General features: G+C 41.5%; 2 protein-coding genes across 5 annotated transcripts in view; one reads left to right on the forward strand and one right to left on the reverse strand.

Annotated features, from left to right (window-relative positions):
* The window catches only part of Dbp80 (putative ATP-dependent RNA helicase Dbp80), a 170741-nt gene that overhangs the window by 47008 nt on the left and 103304 nt on the right, over nt 1-20429 (forward strand). The gene's annotated exons all lie outside the window — the stretch shown is intronic.
* LOC138928395 (uncharacterized) lies at nt 15921-18027 on the reverse strand. The gene is made up of 3 exons (XM_070285466.1): nt 17832-18027; nt 17216-17717; nt 15921-17140 (listed from the first exon to the last, which is right to left on the reverse strand). Exons 1-3 carry the CDS (start codon nt 17886-17888, stop codon nt 16299-16301), a joined length of 1401 nt encoding a protein of 466 aa, XP_070141567.1. The 5' UTR covers nt 17889-18027; the 3' UTR covers nt 15921-16298.

Raw genomic sequence — 20429 nt, forward strand, 5'->3', positions numbered from 1 at the left:
AACACGTGATGTGAGGCATAGCTCTGTCTCTTTTTCCTTCTGGTGCCGATACGTTGTCACTCGAATGGGGTCTCTGTCCGGCGTCAAACGAAAAGGCTTTGAGTTCCTGATGCAGCTCATTTCGGCTTTTGATGTCCGTCGTAAAAACCAAACGGCGCAACCGTGTATCTATGCCAGCTGCATGTGCCAACGTGACGGATACTGCAATCTGCTCGACGCTGAGCGACTTCCAGCGGGCCATTAGTGAGGTGACCATTCTGCTCCCATATAACGACAGGCACTCTCCTTCAGTTGGGCGTGCGTTTAGCAAATTCATAACAGTCGCGGCCAAAGTCTCAGTTCCGGAAAAATATTGCAAAAATAATTCTCGAAACTGCGTCCATGTAATGCCGGGAAAACATGTCTGCGAGAGCCAGTGAGATGCGGTGCCCTCCAATGATTTGCTGAGGGCCATTACAAGAGCGCTTCAGACAATATGTAGTCGACTGTTGAACACCAGGACATCGCGTCTGATCCTGCCCGATCAGGGTTGAACTTTGGCAGCACAATGGTTTTTGCGTCTTTTGGTTCATTTCGAGAGCACTGTACTTGTTTTATTAACTCGACGAAATTACGGTTTTGCAGCTCCAGAATTGTTAGAAGATTTGCATCATTGGCTGGAGGCGGAGGTAATCCCACTTCTGATGACGACGATCCAGCATCGGAGTCCTCAACTGGACTTTCGGCGAAACGTTTCCTGGCGCGTGGCATGATTCCTCAAATTTTCAACCAATCTGCTTGCCACTCAAAAACGCTATGTCATTAATTTTCAACTCCTTTTTACCTTGCAACACACACGCAGGTGTGGTGAGTTCTCAGAAAACAATATCCGTCTCTTTCATACCCACGCCCAGGCTACGTTGGCAAAACAGTGTATGCCTCGCACGAAAGAACAGAGAAGCAATAATAAATTAAACAAGTGTGTATCCACAAAAATCGTTATAATTTGAATTAACAAAATAATCTGCGACATGTACATATATGCAACACCTTTCACTGCTGCCCCTGCTTTGATATGTAAACAAATATGAAATGAATGCTGAAACATTAAGAAATATATTATAACATATAACATTCCTATTTTTATCATTAACCCAATAGTGATTATGCCATATTGCTGGGGTACCTAGCGCGAAAAGTAGCAAAAGACGAAATATTCTTGCTGGGCCGAAATGAAACGATCGCATACATGCACCCGTGTACGTGAATGCATGAACACGCATACATGTAAAGGCCTGCCGCTTACAGGGGGCCCGTCGCTAACAGCTAAAATCTAACAAGGGGCCTGTCGCTAACAGCAAACAGCAAACAGGTCGCTAAGAAATTTTTGTGTCCATTTTCGTTGTATGAAATGACTAGTCTATATGTTGTATGGTTAGTGGTATTACGTCGATCCTGTTGGTTGTAATCGGCGATTCCCTTTTGGATTAACGAAAAAAGCCTAATTTTTAGACTGTTCCCGACATTGCTCTCCTGCCTATCGTTGGCGCCCGCGGCTGCCGCTCTGCTAGCCTCAAGGATGCTCGCGTGAAGAAGCTTCATTTTGGCAAACAGCTCCCTCGTAGTTATGGTGATGTGACGCGTCGTCTTGTCCATCATTTTTGTGGAGACTTCCTGCAGCAGTTTCCCCAGCTTCTGGAGATCCTGCAGGCTGGCCGGCGTAGTTCTTTGCGAGCTAGTCAAGCTCGCAGGATCACGCGTCCTCTTGGGGGCGGCGTAGAGCTTGACCTGGGGCTCCGCCCATCTTCTAGGGTTTCCAGTACTGTAGGCGATCGGGAAAGCTTGCTGGGGTTTTCATCTTTCTCCATGGCCGGCTTGTCGGTCCGCGCGGGACTCCCACGCTGGCCAAGGATTTCCCTTTGGCTCTACGACGGGGGTTATACCGCCCCTTCTCGGTCCCCGACGTCCCTTGTTCGGGACACCGCTGTGCCTCTGTCGCTAACTATGCGTAACGGATTACCAAAATATGTAGCTTTTCAGGCAAGTCAAAACTTCTTCGACACCAGTGCTACAAGTTGGGTAGAGCCACACATACTTTGAAAAGCAATTTTCTACGACAAGGATATGATTGTATCGCGTGGTCGTCATCTCCATTGGCCCAGCGTGATCGATGTGTTATGTGACGAATGGTAGTTTACCTGTGTCAATAGGGGTTAAACACGCTTCCCTTTTCCCTGCTTTGGCATTTATGATTATGCATCTGATGCAGCTTTCGACTATTCGATTTGTTTTTTTTTTTCAACTTGTGAATAAAGTAGTATTTTTCGATGAGATCCTGTGCCTTTTTAGATGACAAATGTCAAATGCGTTTTGAATTATTTCATTTTCCATTGCCGAAGGTACAAGTAGATCACGATTTGGGTCTTTGAAAAGAACGTCGTTTAGGATGTAGAATTCCTGGTAAGCATCCTTTTCCACAAGACTCCTAACTGCTTGAGTGCACTCATCCTTAACTTGAGCTTCCTTTAGACTATGGGTTGCAGATTCCGATAAGAAGTAAAACGAAGCTCGGCTCAGAGCATCAGTATGTTTCATTTTCGTCCCTGAACGATGCTTAATATTGTAGTTGAAGTCCTGTAAATACAACGCCCACCGTGCTACGCGAAGAGGAACTTCCTTCTTGTTTATTGTCATCTTAAATGCGTTACAATCGGTAACAATTGTGAACTTAATGCCCAAAACATTAACACGCCACTTGACTAGAGCTCCAATAATAGCCAACACTTCCAGATCGTACGAATCGTATTTTTCCTCAAATGGTGAAGTCTTGCGGCTCATGTATTGAATTGAACGAAAGGAACTGTCTTCTCGATCTTTCTACAATAAAACAGCGCCAAAACCGTGCTTAGAAGCATCTGTGTGGATTTTATTTTGTAAATTTCAATTATACAGCTTCAGGACTGCTTCACTGATGAGAGCAGTCTTCAGGTTTTCAAACGCCAATCGTTGTTTCTCTCCGAATTCATACTTAAAATCACCTCTCAGCAAATCCGACAAGGGCCTGGCAATGGAAGCGTTTTCATTAATGAATTTTCGAAATTAGGACGTCAGACCTAGTAATCTCTGTATACCTTTCTTGTCTCGCGGTTCGAGAAATTCTTTCACCGCTTGTATTTTCTCGGGACCTGAAGTGATAGTTCCACTCTGAATTATGTAGCCAAGAAATTGTACTCTGTTGCTCAGTATTTAGCATTTACTCCAGTTGATACGCAAACCGTTTCCAGAAGCGACATCTAACACATCTTTCATCTTAGCAAGTCCTTCTTTAATGTCCTGGCTGTGTTTAATTACGTCGTCCATGTAAACAACGCACTATGGGGCGAACGACCACCTTATCTGGCATAAACCCATTTTTTAAATGTTGTTAAAATACTTTTTTTTTAACCGGAATGTATTCTTATAACATTAATCTAACATGTTACATATCCAAAAAATTAACATTGACGCGCTCTGTTAAGTTATTCGCTGTTAAAGTTAGCTGTTAATGCAACGAGAAGCGAGCGCTGTTAAATCGCGTTTGTATTCTGCAGATTTTAAATGCTAAAAAAATGCAAAAAATCTAAATAAAATGCAAATTTTTTGATGCAATCTCATTCATGGTGCTTCGTAATATATGTTAGCGGAATTTAACTCCAGAAATGTAATATGGTGCCCCCGTAATCTTGTATAATTTGTAACCCTTATAAATTATATAAAATTTAAGTGTAGTCCAATATTAAAATTGAGTTATACAGGCCTGCTCCGGTAATCGTAAAATTTTTTCGATTTCGTTTTGGGCGAAAACGAACCGTTTTCGTTTTTAGCTGCTCCGGTTTTCGGCAAATTTCTGCTATCGGAATGTTTCAATTTCTCATCGTTTCTTACTGCTCAAGCAGCTAACTTGTGTTTTTGGTAAAAAGCAAACAACGTAAAGTACTGCCTATTATATTTACAATTGCCCTTTTTCTAAGCCAGAAAAAGGCAAAAACGGTAGAGTTAAGCAAATCTATGCACCTAAGATGCTGCCACACTTTTCACAGTTTTAATTCCGGTGGTCTCAAATAATTATTTGGTTAATTTGGACCATTTAAGTAATCACATTAAATAGCATTAATTATAAACAACCATTTTGGCGGTCCTTTAAAGTTATTAATGATTTCATTTATAAATTTCTAAGTATTTTTAACTGGCTGTTCCGTTTCACCAACAGTATGGCAACCTTGGCGATAACTTTTTGCGGTGAACTTATCGACCTATCGCCAAAACGAGAAAACTGGTTAAACACGGCAAAAATTTTGTTGTCCAATCAGAGGTAGGGTCAGAAATAAATTTTTTTTTAAATAACTACGAGCCAGAATGATCTTGTGGTGGTGTGGTATAAACATCAATAGACCACTGAGTAAACTATTTTTTTCCTTTTGTAAATAAGATCTGATTTCATATAAAAAAAGCCATTTACATTTCATTCCGGCCAGAAAAAGGTGCCCGTTTTTCAAATCGAAAAAATCTTTCGTTTTCGATTACCGGAGCACCAATTTCTCGTTTTCAAAAACGAAAACGAAGAAATCTTGCCGTTTTCGATTACTGGAGCAGGCCTGATAAAGTGAGTCCAGCACAGTCCACCTCTAAAATTGGATATATATTGTAGATTTGGTAATTCTTGTTATATTCTGTGAGTATCAAGGTGCACTTTTGCGCACTTTCTCTGAAATTTAAATTTAAAGATGATAACCTTACATCTAAAAAATATCGAGTTTTTTACCCTTTAGAACGTTTAAATGACCAAAATTGGTAAAGATATTGCAATTTTTATTCATGTTATAATAAATCTGTATACATTCAAGTCATATTACAGAAAACTAGGTTGTTTCATTTAAGTTTTTTTGAATAAGAGGCTGCAGAATCTTAGAGTACTGCATATGCTTGGTCGCCTGCCCAAGCAAACGAAAAATTATGTGATTTGACTTAAAAAAAATATATTTAGAAGACAATTTTTACATATTTGTTTTATTATGCAATACTTATTTATTATACATAGAAAATAGCAAAAAAAAAAATTTTTTTTAGCACGGAAAAAAAAATTTTAATCCTTAAAAAAAGGCGAGACCACGCCCATTTTTAGTAAAATATTTTCCTTTTTTATATTAAACTTGATTCAAAAAACAGAACTTAAAAATTTTAACTCGTCTTAAAGTTATTAATTAATGCCACAAAAAGTGGTCGTTCGCCCCATAGTGCAACTATAACATTGCACAGTGGTCGGGCCCATAGGCCAAAAATAAAAAAAATTGATTTTGAGCTATCCAAGCGAAACCTGGTTTTTCTATCAGCTGATTGTCCAAAGTTTACCATGCAATACGGTCTGCTTGGAATTTCTAACGGGACTTTCTGAAAATAGATTGACAAAAGCGTTTTTGTATTCATGCACTTTTAATTTGTCAGCAGTTGAGTGCACAGACCAAATTTAAAAATTTAAAATATAATATAAAACGCTGTTAAACCAAAAACAATTGGACTGGATATGGTAGATAAAGGTATATACTTTATTTGTACAAAAAAATATATATATAATTTGTGTTTCGTGTAAATCTTTGCTAAAAAAGTGCGTCTTTTTAGTTCGTATATGTTGTGTTTACGTAAAGTTTTAAGTATTTTCCTCCCGTTGCCCCCAAATGAAATTTATTTGCCGTCATTAACTGATATTTAAAGATTATAAAAATGTTTACTTCAGCTGCGGCTACCTGCGGCTGCAAATTTGCCATTACAAAACAAATTACCCTACTTTTTTAGCCAATAATCCGGGTTGTAATAGAAAATCGGGAAAAAATTTTAAAAATAAAAACGTCACCTGAGTATCTTGGAGCACTTATCCTTTAGTGAATACAATAAATTTTTTTGATATCTGATGTTTTTGTGGACAGTTAGGATAGGATGTACACCGAAAATAAACTTTTTTTGTGGGGACTCAGGAGATTCGCTATTACTCGTAAGCATGTAAATATTTTTTAATACAAAAATTAAAAAAAAATTGTTCAAATGTTGTGTTATTATATGGTATTTAATTCATTAAGATAATTTTAGCCGTTTCGTCACAACATTTTTTTGAAAAGTAGTGAGTTTTGCATCCAATTAACCTTAAGCTGTGTATTTTTGTTGCTGGACAAATTAAATACACAATATATAAGTGAATATTTTTTTTTTACTTTTGGGCACTTATATTTCACATACGTTCTCATTAAGAGATCAAAAATTAAAAAATTAAAGTTAGGTCTTGGAAAAAAATAATTTTATAATAATGTATTGGAGCCATAAGATATAGAGATCCGATTTTAACCAAATTTAGTAAGAATGCATAAACCTTTACTAAACATATAATCTGTGAAATTGGTTAAGATATCTTGAAAAACAAAAAAGTTTTTCATATTAAGTATTACTTTTTAACAGATTGTTCCTATGGCAGCTATATGATATAGTCGAGCAATATGGACAATTTTTTGTGGATATACTTAAAACATTTTTTTAGATTTTTGGTGAAAGTTTCATAGCGATAGCACATCTAGAAGTATTTATGGCCGCGGCTCCATACAAGCTCGACCACTGTGCATTGGTAGCGATAGGTACAATCTTCTTGTGTTTCTTTGATACCAAAACTAATGGCGCATATTCCGAGGCATTCGGTTGAATAATCTTCTCATCACTCCTTAACTTGATTGTCCACTGTTTTCTGGTCACAGACAGGTAAACGCCTTGGATGCTGATAAACAGGTATTTCGTCCTTCAGAATGATTTTCATTTGTATTGGTGCGTTTACATTGCGTTCGGCTACATACTTCTCAATCAAATTCTTGATCTCGGCCATATGCGATTGATTTAAATGCGACAAATCAACTTGACCTGAAACAATGGTGCCTTCCTTAGTAACTTTCATGTCCACTATGTCAGTTCTGCTCAAAATAGAGTCAAAACCTATGTTTTCTTCCAGAACTACGGGGAACTCTACCTCCATTTCGATGTTGTCTATTTCAACTGGTAGGATAACACTTCCGATCGTCAATACCTGACTCTTGCTTATTCCAGTCAAGCATTTCTCTCTTCCAGTGAGAAGTTTGCTGCCTAGCTTGAGAAAGTCGCTACAGATTCAATTTCCGAATCGCCGTTTTCATCATCATCAATATTGAAGTGAGCAAGAAGCTTATCCTGTAATTCGCACTTCCTACCGGTGGTAACTAAATTCAACTCTCCTAGCTTGCGCGAAAATCGTCACATATATTTCTTTTTTAGACATTTATTATGCAACTTAAACAATTTGTAACAACAATTTGCTCACATTATAACAATTTTTATTAGCAATGTGTGTATTAAATCTAAGTTAATCTAAGTTAATAACTTAACATCTTGTATTGCCATTTTTATACCCTTGCAGGGTAATTTAATTTCAGTCAGAAGTTTGCAACGCAGTGAAGGAGACCTTTCCGACCCTATAAAGTATATATATTCTTGATCAGCATCAACAGCCGAGTCGATCTAGCCATGTCCGTCTGTGCGTCCGTCCGTCCGTCCGTTTCTACGCAAACTAGTCCCACAGTTTTAAAGCTATCTGAATGAAACTTTGCATATAGTCTTCTATATACTCTCACTGCTATATATGTCGGAACGGGCCGGATCGGACGACTATATCATATAGTGGGATCGATAAATTCTTAGAAAAAAAATGTAAACTTGGCTGTTTTTTAATATTTTTGCATCATTTTTGAGATATGGCCATTTTATATTATTCCAGAATTTTGGTTAGGTTAGGTTAGGTTAGACCGGACGGCCTTCGAGGGGCCACATATAGGCCAATATGGCCCATAGTTATCCGGGGAAACTCCTGGATGGACCTAGAGACTATTTATGCGGTTCCTTGAATATCACCTTGAATATCAAGGTGTTTTTCGCTAAGGCAAGGAGTTCACCTGGCTTTCTCCTGGAGGCCTCTTCTAGCGATGCCAGAACTGGAGAGCTTAGGTATCTCATTCTTGCCGTCGTTAGGGCCGGACATTTGCAAATGAGATGCTCCAAGGTTTCGATTGCCTCGGATTCATCACATTTCCGGCATTTGGCGTTGTCGATAATACCCAGCTTGACTGCATGTGCAGCAGACAGAATGTAAGAATACCCACTAACATTCTGCAGTCCTTCCGCGAAAGATGCAGCACGTAGGGGGTGAGTTTCTCGTTGTGCTCTTTGCACATGATTTTTGATATTCTGCAGGTTGCGGAATTACTCCTCCACCTGCTTTTTGCTCTTGCGTCAGCCCGTCTCTCTAGACCGCTTTGGAGCGTTCTTAGGGAAATAGGGACGTTTTCTGTTCTTTCACTCGCCAGTCCAACACCTTCCTTTGCATGTTCGTCCGCGGTTTCGTTACCGTCTATGCCTTGGTGGCTGGGAACCCAGTAGATCCTCACTGACTTAGTCGTGCTGAGGCTATCTAGTGACTCCCTGCTTGCCAGTACATTTTTGGAACTGACCGCTGATGATTGCATGGACCTTATCGCCGCTTGACTGTCTACGAACAAATTGACCGCCTCATGTGGACGGTTTATGCTCTGCGCAAACTCTGCTGCTTTCCTGATGGCGAATACTTCCGCCTGGAATATACTGCAGTAGCTTGGTAGCTTATACGACAGCCTCATTTCAGAGTCTGAACAGTATATACCCGCTCCAACTCCTCCTTCCATCTTGGAGCCGTCGGTGTATATATTGAGGTGTTGAGCAGAGTCCTGGCCTGACTTCAAGTCATTTGGTCCCATGAATACTGTTGTGTTTACATCCGGGCACGTTCTGGGTATCATGTAGTCAGATGTACTGCTCATGTGTCGACCAATTGAACTGTGCCCGAAACCTTGTAGCGAACAGTTTCCTGATGCAACCAGACGTTGTGCCGCCTTTCCTGCTGTCAGTTGCGCTTGGATATCGAGCGCTTTGGTGGGGGTTGACCTCAGCGCCCCTGATATGCAGAGCAATGCCTGCCGCTGGGTTCTCTCCATAAGCTTATTATACGTTTTCTTCTTCGTGGCTTGCCACCACACTAAGACTCCATACAGCAGAGTCGGACGCACCACCGATATGTAGACCCAATGCATTAGAGCAGGTGAGAGGCCCCATGTGCTGCTAAGCATCTTCTTGGATGCATATAGCGCTATGGTGGCCTTTTTTCTCCTCTCTACTACATTGGCTCTCCACGTCAGCTTGCTGTCAAGTACAATGCCGACGTATTTGACTTGTGTTTTCGGGGTCAGCCCGGTTTTGTTAATTTTCGGGGGGATCCATTGCGGCACCTTGTATCTCTTGGTGAAGAGAATAAGGTCCGTCTTATCCGCATTGATATTGAGTTCATGATCGAGCTGAGGGTCGATGGACAGTCTCCCGAGATAATTATGCTTATGTCATCCGCATAAGTTGTTATCTTTGGTGCTTTCCTCTCGAATCTCTTGATTAGGTCGTCTACCACCAGATTCCATATGAGGGGCGACAGAACCCCACCTTGCGGCGTGCCTCTGTGCGCTCCTCTCACCATGGAAGCGGTGCCCCAATTTGATTGTACCCGCCGGCAACTTAGAAGATTTTTTATCCACAAGTTGATAGCGGGGGTCGAGTTGGTCGCTTCTAGGCGATCCATTATTGCGTCCGTGCTAACGTTGTTGAATGCCCCGGATATGTCCACGAACACTCCAAGTGCATACTCCTTATTGTTTAGGGCTCTCTCAATGGTGGCTACCAACGAATGTAGTGCCGTCTCCACTGATTTCCCCTTCGTGTAGGCGTGCTGGTTGGTCGACAGTTGTCTCCCTACATCGCTCCTGATGTATAGGTCCAGCAGCTTTTCCAGCGTTTTAAGTAGGATTGAATTGAGGCTTATCGGTCTGTAATCCTTGGGGCTCACGTGGCTGCACTTTCCTGCTTTGGGCAGGAAGACAATCCGAGAGGTCCTCCATTGGATAGGGATATAGCCCGTGCTTAAACAAGCTGTATATATTGCGTGGAGCCATGGGGTGATCACCTCCTTGGTCACCTGCTTTTATCCTCGCAAAGGAGTCTATAGCCCAGCGGATTCTACCAGAGGATATTAAACCTTTTGGGAGATGCTCTACTCCAGTTGCTAGGTCCTGGTGCTTATTTGCATCGGGTACCTCAGTGCATCCTGGGAAATGCGCGTGCATTAGTGCTGTTAGGGCCTCTTCGCTGCCCTCAGTCCACTGTTCGTCGTCGCGTTTGAGCTGACTCTGTATGGTTGGCTGCTTCGATAGCAGCTTCCGGAGTCTAGCTGTTTCCGGGGCAGTCTCTATATTGGAGCAGAAGTTTTTCCATGAGTTTCCTTGCGGCTTGCGTATTTCCTTCTTGTAGTCCCTAAGTAGGACTTTGTATTCCTCATTGATGGTGTCATCTTTCGCCTGCATGGCGATTTTTAAGAATTCTTTACGTTTGTTGCGTCGGAGTGAAACGTCCTTATTCCACCAGGGTGGCCTGGTCCTCTTTCCCGTGTCCGATATAGGGCATGATGCGTGGTACGCATCCAGCAGTTCTTTGGAGAGGGTCTCTAGGGACTTTTCTATGTCTTCCGCGGATTCTACTGTGCCCGGAGAGATCGCGAGCCGTGTCACGATAGTCTCCTTGAACTTTCCCCAGTTAGTATTCCGGGGGTTCCTGAAGACTGATTGTTTTGGAGAGTGTTCGAATGCGTATTGGAACCGTATGTACTTATGATCTGAGAAGGATTGTCTCTCAAGGACTCTCCATTCTGATACCAAAGTACCTTGTCCCCTTACCAGAGTAAGATCTAGCACGTTTGAGGAGGTGGGACCTACATAGGTGTGTTCCTCCCCCAAGTTTGCTATACTCAGGTTGGTTGAGAGTATAAAATCTTAGAGGGACTCACCTCTGTCGTTTACCCAGTCCCATACGCCCATACGCAGTGGTGCGCGTTGGCGTCTGCACCCACGAGCAGTTGCTGGTCCTTCGGGCTGGCTTCTACCAAGCTCATGAGTTCTTCTGGTGGGGCCGTTCTGACGTGTGCCATGTAGCAGGAAGCTACCAAAAGGCGCTTTTTCCCGCTCTTTGGCATCACCACGGTCAGGTCATCAGAGCTGTAGTGAGACATAAGGTTAGCGTATAGACCCTTCCGTACAAGTACGGCGGTTCTATTCCTGCTTACCGTTGGTGGATGGAGCAAATTGTAATTTGCGGACTTCAGTCCGGCGATGGCATTGCCTGAGGCGATCCATAGCTCCTGGACCAAAGCTATGTCAGCGGATCCTTGCTCCATGGCTATGAGGAGTTCCGCCGACGCGACCTTGCTCTTATGGAGGTTGAGCTGCAGCACCCTGAGTGTCATGGGTACTGGCCTCACCTCCATACGACGGGTTGACTACTACGGTCAGGTCACCGTCCTCTCCTTCGTCGTACTCATCCAGCGTCATTTCCCGGTCGGCATCCACGATGGTTTCCAGACCTAGGTCCTTCTCCACCACATCTGCCTTCAGGGTGTGAGCAACCTTATCCCCGGAGTGGCACTTTTTGAGGCGCAGGTATACGCTACCCATGCCCCACGCCATCTTCCCGTATTTGGGATAAAGGATGTCCTCTGCCTCCTTGTTTATCTGGAGGACTGCACTTTGCCCCCCCTCTTTGGGTGATGGGGCCGCAACGTGCAGAACCTTCCAGTCCGCGGTTGGGATATCCGGGTTCTGACGCTGCAGCAGCTTCAGCGCCCGGTCCGCTTGGATTGCGATGGGGAAGAGTACCTTCGCTTTTGGAGTGGATGGGATTAGCTCCCGGTCCACCACCTCTAGCTTGGCTCCCTCCCACAGCGCCTCCAACTGGCAGACCGCTTGCGTCAGCCACTTTCTCGTCGAGTCATCATGCACTTTAGGATTTTGACCCCATTTAGCCACCCAGCGCCATCGAAGGTGGGCATGGGAGCTTCGGGATCATCCTCCATCCGTGCGTACAATGACTCAACGAGCCGCGCATGCACCATCTTCCACTGCGCCTCGGTCATTTTGTCGGCTTCATCGCTTCTGTCAATGAGGGCCACGATCAGGTGTCGTTTGTTCACCTCACTGACTTTTGCGGTTTTTTCGGCTTTTTCGCCATTTGAGAAGGGCCTGCCTCCTGCCTCCTGCCCGCGTTGCCGCTTGCTCCCCGGTGCGTCCATAGAGGCACTTTCGGTTGAGCGTTGCCTTTTGTTGGTAAGCGAGACGCTTTGCCACCTTGTTGGAAAATCCGCGAGTCGAACTCATATGGGGGAGTTTGGCGAAGTGAAGCCTCCCCTCAGCGATTTTCTCGTCAGCCCAGGTAAGCTTTGCCTTCTCCTCTGGGGATAGGGCGGCTTTTTTCTGGAGCCGATCCTGGATGCGGCCTTGGCCTTCATACCCTCGCTTGACCGCTTTGGGAGCTGGTGGGCAGCCTTGTACAGCGCCTTGGCCTTCATACCCTCGCTTTGGGCCGTCCCTGCGCTGGGAGCTGGTTTTGGTGAGTGGAGAAGCTGCACGCTCTCAAGGTCCGAGTCTGTATCGACTATGGCACGTGAGCGGCTCAACTTCCCCAGCGTAGTTTTTTCGGCAGTAGCGTTGCAACTGACATGACCTGCTCCCGTCACATCAGAGGTGTAACCGCTGGCGACACGCAAAGAGGATTGCTCCCCCCCGTGCCCGCCGGTGGTAGCGGTCACCCCTTCCACCGACGTTTGGGCTGACATCCCAGCCCTGGTTTCTTCCTTTAAGGGGGTCTTCTCATTCAAAACCAGTTTTTTGGACCCTTTTTAAAAAAATTCTTATTTGAAAACGCAAAGAATAATTGAAAACTTTTTTTATTTATTGTATTAAAAAATGTTCAAAGTAAATAAAAAAATTTTTTTTACCTCGATACGAGGGTTGTTCAAAGAGTAATAAAACTTCAAACTTGGTGGTGGAAAAAAAAGGTATCGTCCTGGCGGCCACGATTCAGGGTCTCCAGAGCGTCCGAAATGAAAAATAAAAACGGGCTTATAATAAGAATAGATGTCATTTTCGGGTGACGGAACAGATTTTTTTTTAAATTTTTTTAAACAAAATGGCGGCCATTCAAAAAAAAATTTCGATTTCGGCCTTTTTTTTATTTGTAGTTTAGTGTAAAAAAAAAAATATAAAAAAAAATATACAAAAATTTGTTCCGTCACCCGAGAATGGTGACAATTCTGCGTTGATTCCACTTTGTTTCATGAAAATCGGTTCAGTTGAATTGGAGATATCATGGCCGCCAGTTCGAAAAACGTGGCTTCGAGATAAACGCGTTTAAAGTTTGAAAAAAGCCCATTTTGCGAAGACCTTGCTTCACAAAAAAGGCTGTATCTTCTAAAGTATTTCGAATTTCTAAAAATCCTTTTGGGGACATATACAGACCATCCCAAGCTATGAATAAATGCAAAAAAAAAATCGAAATAAAAATATTGCACAATAAGAAGACCCCCTTAAACACTCCAGAATGATTTCCTTTTCAGGGGTACCACCCAAGTGGTACCACCCAAGTGCCTTCCGCCAGGAAGAATTTTGGTAAGAATTTTATGAAAATCGGACGACTATATCTTATAGCTGCCATAGGAACAATCAGGAAATTAATAGAAACTAAATTTTAACTTCTGTGCTTTTCGACGTATTTTCATCTACTCTTAGATGTGAGCTTTTTTTTTTTTTAATATTTTAGTGTTTTGGTATAAATTTCATAAAAATCGAACAACTATATCATATAGCTGCCATAGGAGCGGTTATCTTCCGAAGTTATCTTCCTTTCTTGTTGGATTATAATTATAACTATCTGTTTCTTCAGAAAATGTACTTATTGCATTACTTTGCATTTACTTTTTGTATAGCTTTACGGGCTACACGTCTAATTGGGCAGAAAAGTTTCCGCTCAATTTTAAAATTTTTTGTAGGATATGTTTAATTAAATTTGATTTTAAACATTATATTTAAATATATCTCTCCTTTGGCTCCAACTAGGGAGCTCTTCATAGTCCAGTTGCATCAGCTGGTCGTCGCTGGCTGGCTCGCTGATGCTCCTTCGTTGGGATAAGGGGCGGCCTGCCCCTCACACTTGTTGATTCAGCTGCAGATGTCCTGGGCCTATGGACTCAGGCGGTACCGGTGCCGGTCTTCTTCAAGCAGGTTGACCTGCAGAATGGACTCTCCAATGGTCCCGAGCAATCCTTGGGACAAGCTTTTTCTCTTTTGGAATTGGAGGTGTTATAATTTTTCCGTTAATTTGTTTAATTACACAGGAACACAAAATTAAACTTTGTGAAATTTCCACGAACCATTTCAAGTTTTCCATGATATTTGGGTGCTCCTGAGTAAAAGTCCCATACAAAATTATTTTCCATCACCTACAGGTTCCGCGGTATACCTAAGAATACAAAAAACCGATGTTTGACGACATTTTGAATTACGTGGCCTATATAATTGGACTTACCTTTATTATTTTCGGTGGGACCTACTCTCAATACATCACGGCACTACTAAAAAGTAGTCCCAATCGTGGACCATTGCCCATGTCTTTGGAATTCGACGCCAAAGTTGAAACTCCCAAAATTTTCAACATTTCTGTGATGAAAAAACAATTCTGAGAATTAAATCTTATATGGAACTAATTTTAAATATTCATTGAATCTATTGTTCATTGTATTCTTTAATTTCGGTTTAAAGCGTTTTCATGAGGACATTTTATTGGATTTATTAAACGAATAAAACCGCCTTTTAGGTTTGATTATCTACTACTATTTTCTGTCAAAATTCAAATAAGTCAAGGCAACCTATAGAATGCGAGTAAATATGTATCTTTTTATATATAATACTAGTAAGCCCGGCGAACTCCGTTACGCCACCTTCGGCAAATTATCCGTTTAATTGAGGTGCTCTTTGGTAAACCATATTTTTTGTGATGTGTTGTGGTTAATGGAATTATCTAGAGACCAAATAGCCCCTGGGATGCTAAAATCACCAATAACTACTAATTAAGTGGTCCCTACCCGAAATTCTTTTAAAAACCAACTGAATGGCGGAAATATGGTTTCACCAAATAGGAAGTTCCGACAATGGAGGAATATAGTCCGATCTAGCCGGTATACTGTGAACAGAGCTTTAAAAACTTCGGAGCTCAGAATCTCCGGCTTTAACCAGGTTTCTGTAAACACAACACTTGGGAAGCAAATGTGACACTATTATAATACAATTTAGGAAGCTTACTGCGAAAGTCTAGCATTTTGATTGGAGATACCAAGGAAGTTTGTTAGTTTTTTGGGACTCAATTGGAAGACGTAGAAGGCGCATTGGTCAAATCGGGCCTAGGAAGAGTAATTCCAACTGTCCTTTTTTTCTCTTTCTTTGCTTCGAATTCATTGACAATCACATGATTTGGTCAGTTTTGGTCAGAGCATAGTTTGTCAAAGAATTCCTCAGGAACATATATTTTGAAAGATGAAACTGTTTTGTTGGTGGTATTGCCATAAGGGGTTTTTTCAAGGCAGGCTGATTATCCCCCTTACCAATTTCGGCCGGTAGTCCGGGCCTGATACCCTGGTAGGGATCTGGGGTTCTGAGAGGACAACTGTTGGGACCCTCCAGTGGTCCACGTATATTTATCAACAGCATTCGCAAATAAAAACATTCATCATTTCTTGGATGCACAGTATAAATGCGACCTAGTGCATCAGTGGAAAACACCTGTGGCCAATCTGGAACTGGGGTTCCTTGTTTTCGACGTTGGAATTTCTTTGATGATTGATTCCAAGTGAAATACTTGGGCATTTCAATGTACATCAGCGTCGCTGCGAATGGATCTGTTTCACACATTTCAAAGAAGCTAGTCAATGTGGTCGTTGGTGGTCTCTCAGCTCGTTGTGCCGCATTAGCCTCAGTGAAGTAAACTCTTTGGCCATTTTCCAAATGCACTGCTAAATGTACAACTGTGGGATATCTTTAATGAATTTGAAATGACAATAATCGCCACAGTGCTTCATTAGTACTGACGTATCTGCCAATTTGGAAGTTGCTGATTTCGTCATTCGCATTTTCCGACGCGATACCAAACACAGCCATGTCGCTGCCTTTTGTGACGTACTTGCACAAATATTTGATTGATTTGGCCGAATGACAACTCTCAACATTTGCATGTGTTTCGAAAATTCGTGATAGCAGCGGGCAATATGGTACAATAAATTCATTTCCGATTTCAATCTCTTGATTTTGAACTTTAACTATAATAGTTCAACCATTTTCCTCTTTTGAACGCCGACGATAAACTGGATATCCATCGTTCCCTGTGACTGTTGCAGTAACTAACGGTCGCGGATATCGTTTTGTGCATTTTCCATCAGCCATGCAAGGCGATAATGGATTTAATGCACCGCACTGTCCATGCACGATCTGTGTCGTCACAATGTCGTATAGATGGGGATCAGTGACTGGATCAGGAATTTCAGCTGATATTTTGTCATCCACTTCATTTGAATGTAATTTGTTAAGCAACCAAATTAGGATATGAGCATGCGGTAGTCCACGCTTCTGCCATTCCACCGAGTACATATAACAACGTGTGTCACCAAAAACTCGATACTTAGTAAGCACATCCATCATAACCTTGAGTTTTTGGTGAAATACTCTGGCGATTATGTCATGGCGATCCTGCGGTTTTTGGCCCGGTTCCAACTCACGTTCAATTTCCGTCCACTTCGGATTGCATGTAAACGTAATAAATAAATCTGGAGTTCCATAATTTCGCACGTACGTCATAGCGTCTTGAGCGTATTCATGCATGTGGCGTGGGCTTCCGATATAAGATGATGGAAGAATCGTCAGACGTCCAATATTCTGAACATCACCATCTGAATGAATAGCATCACGCAAGTGTATATAGTCCTCAGATCGTAACTTTGCCTGATTGAATCGGATGAACGCTAAACGTTCGGTCTCGACTTTGACATACATGTCGACAGCGAATTGCTGAAACAGCCGACGGCACTTTAGAATGACATTCTCCTCATTTGTACGAATCATCATACGATACGCATAGTAATTCATTGCGCTTATTTTTTTATTCATTGATACGCCTGAAAATGCACAATTAAATGAATTGTTAATGGAAACCAATAACAATAATTTAAATAATTAGTAGAATATTGTACCTGTAATTGGATCGACCATCTTCAACGTGATGTCGTATCCTTCTTGCCCTTGCCAATAAATGATTGGATATTGTAACGCATCGTACAAACGGTGTGTCTCGTTTACTCGATGCATGATATTGCTTCTTCGCTGAACCACAATGTCTCGCGATTTAGTTGGATCGCCAACAATAATTGCAGCAACATCATTAACGGTGGGTGCATTGAATCTTCGCACATGTTCACCTGCTGGGGTACAATCCGCTCTTATGATAAATTTGTGCGTATCCGATGGCATTCGTTCCAATGCCGATTTGAACATATTAACCACAGCATTATTAGCGTGAAAAAATGCTTGCAACTGTTCAATAATTCGTCTCTTTAAGTGTCCTGTTCCCTGAATGTTGCAACGCACATTTAGCTGATCCACCATCGACGAAATGAAATATATTTGCAGAAATTGATGCGGTTCCTCTGTTGTTGGCACCAATGAACCATGCAAATGATATATTTGCCCTTGTATCTGTAATTGCAAACAATCATTTGTTGAAGAATCGTGTGATGGTGTAGTCCGTAGAGTATATGTTGTTATTATGTTGCAATTCTTTTTGTTTGTCTAAGTGATGGTAACTTTTACCTTGCAAGTCGGCATGAAGCCGCCTTCTCGAATGATATTAGCTCCAAAGGAAGTCATGCGAAAGCAGTTATTATATTCAAGGATGTGTTGAAGAAAATGGCTGGAATCTGGATCAGTTCCATCGAACAATGCTTTTAGTGGCTGTGGTGGTGTAAGTAATGGATCCAGTTTGACTTTTCCACTTGCGCAGCACAATCCAGCAGTTTCTCTTTTAAACTTTAACGCATTGCAATATCTCTGTAGTTCGCAGAGGGATCATATTGAAATGCCAAGCGATTGTATGATGCCAATGATCTTCGTGTGCACACGCGTCGTCTTAATCGGTCATATTCTCTTCTTGCATTTCGTCTTTCCTCGCTTAAGTTCTGTGAATACACTTGTTGCTGGATTGCATGCCTTGTGCGGAGACCGATGTTCGCACGTCGTGCTATAGGCATTTTCGACTATAGGCATAGCGGTTAATTTAACCTCTAATCCACATAATTTACACAGTTCAACTTACCACCCTAAATACAAATGCTGGTTTCCAATTGCACTGATATGAAACGAATAACTTATTTTACTCCAAATGAAACACAATTTCAATTTGTCATAAAATCAACTGAGTAAAGAATTAAGACATGCTATGTGTCAGTGTTGGCGCTTTATGCAAAAATGATTTTCCCGCTTTCTGTTGCAATTTTTCCTGAATTTTCTTTACTGCATAAAATCACAAATTCCGAGACCTTTCCAACGAATGCAAAACCGTGGAAATCGGTTCGTGCGTTCTGGAGTTAATTGATCCCCGCAGAAAACTCGACTTATTTTTATATAATAGATAAATTTAGATTTTTTACTCGCATTCTATAGGTTGCCTTGACTTATTTTAATTTTGACAGAAAATAGTAGTAGATAATCAAACCAAAAAGGCGGTTTTATTCGTTTAATAAATCCAATAAAATGTCCTCATGAAAACGCTTTAAACCGAAATTAAAGAATACAATGAACAATAGATTCAATGAATATTTAAAATTAGTTCCATATAAGATTTAATTCTCAGAATTGTTTTTTCATCACAGAAATGTTGAAAATTTTGGGAGTTTCAACTTTGGCGTCGAATTCCAAAGACATGGGCAATGGTCCACGATTGGGACTATTTTTTAGTAGTGCCGTGATGTATTGAGAGTAGGTCCCACCGAAAATAATAAAGGTAAGTCCGATTATATAGGCCACGTAATTCAAAATGTCGGCAAACATTGGTTTTTTGTATTCTTGGGTATACCGCCGAACCTGTAGGTGATGGAAAATAATTTTGTATGGGACTTTTACTCAGGAGCACCCAAATATCATGGAAAACTTGAAATGGTTCGGGGAAATTTTTGGCTGTGTACCTGTGTTATTACTGAGTGAGCTGGAGCCTTGGGCTTTATTTTTACAAGGCTTGATTTAAGAAAATCAAGTTCTTGCAATTTTTGGTCTGTTGCCCACCAGGGGGGTGGCGGTTGATTTGTAAATAATAGCCACTTAATCTGTGCTACTCTTTTATTAATTTTATTCTTCACGCCCCCTCTTTTTGCCATGGCTCCATCTCTGCTCACTCAGATTTTATTGCTCCATTTTTCCATTCTTAAATTGTCTCCTTATCCAGTTTTTCTGTTCTGCCTTTCCAGGTTAGCTTTTGCACTTGTTGGCTTACAGGTATCTCTGTAGTCACGGTCGCCATGATGTAATGTTGAGTCGCCATGTAGTATATTAATTGTTCCACCAATTAAAAGACATCAAGGTGTATTGGTTTAGTTTAATTCTTTATTAATTTGGAATGAGCAATGGTGACGCTCCAACGATTATATTGTCTCTGGCTTTGCATTATTCCTTTAATTCTAAGTAAGGCTAAGTCTCGTCGCTGCACTGCCTACAGACGGCGGCAGTGGGACGGCTATGTATATGCTTATGTATATAGGCTATGCTCTTTTAAGCGGGAGCGCGAGGTATATGCACATGTGGTCCGTTCGTGTTACAATTATGCCGACGCTAGCACTTTCTGTGTGCGATCATAGCAAATGCGCTTACACGTTCAAAATGTTGCTCTCCAGCGTTGCTTCGTTTGACAAACTCCCAAATAGCACGGCCAGTTCCCTCCAGTTGTACTTTCACCACAAGTCGCAATTCTTGTTCAGTTGTAATTGTGTGTGAAAACGCACATCATCACTCTCCAATTGTCTGGCATTTGATGTTTGGGTTAAATCCCGGTTGAGTCCCAAAATTGTAGGAATTTAATATTTAATGCAATTTTTTATTTAAAGATTTGGTTTTACAAAGTTTTTTCTTTTAGTTTTTCAGGAGCTCTTCTTTTACAACTTCTTCTTTTCTCTCTTGGCAGTCTAGTGATGACAAAACATGACTTCTCTGTTCTGAATTCTCCATATTCTAACTATCGAGTAGTATTTTAATATCATTTTGATGTTGTATTGCCAGATAGCTTAAACAGCTTCGAGTGTGCCGCGAAGGAAACGCGCCTGTTTTAAATCCTACACAAATAATGAAGTTGCTGTAAGTTACTGTAGTAATGCTAACCGCTGGATCTCTGAGACTGATATTTACAGGAGTACCCTTCCGGCT

This window comes from Drosophila kikkawai, chromosome 3L (genome assembly GCF_030179895.1).
Source record: "Drosophila kikkawai strain 14028-0561.14 chromosome 3L, DkikHiC1v2, whole genome shotgun sequence".
Taxonomy (NCBI): Eukaryota; Metazoa; Arthropoda; class Insecta; order Diptera; family Drosophilidae; genus Drosophila; species Drosophila kikkawai.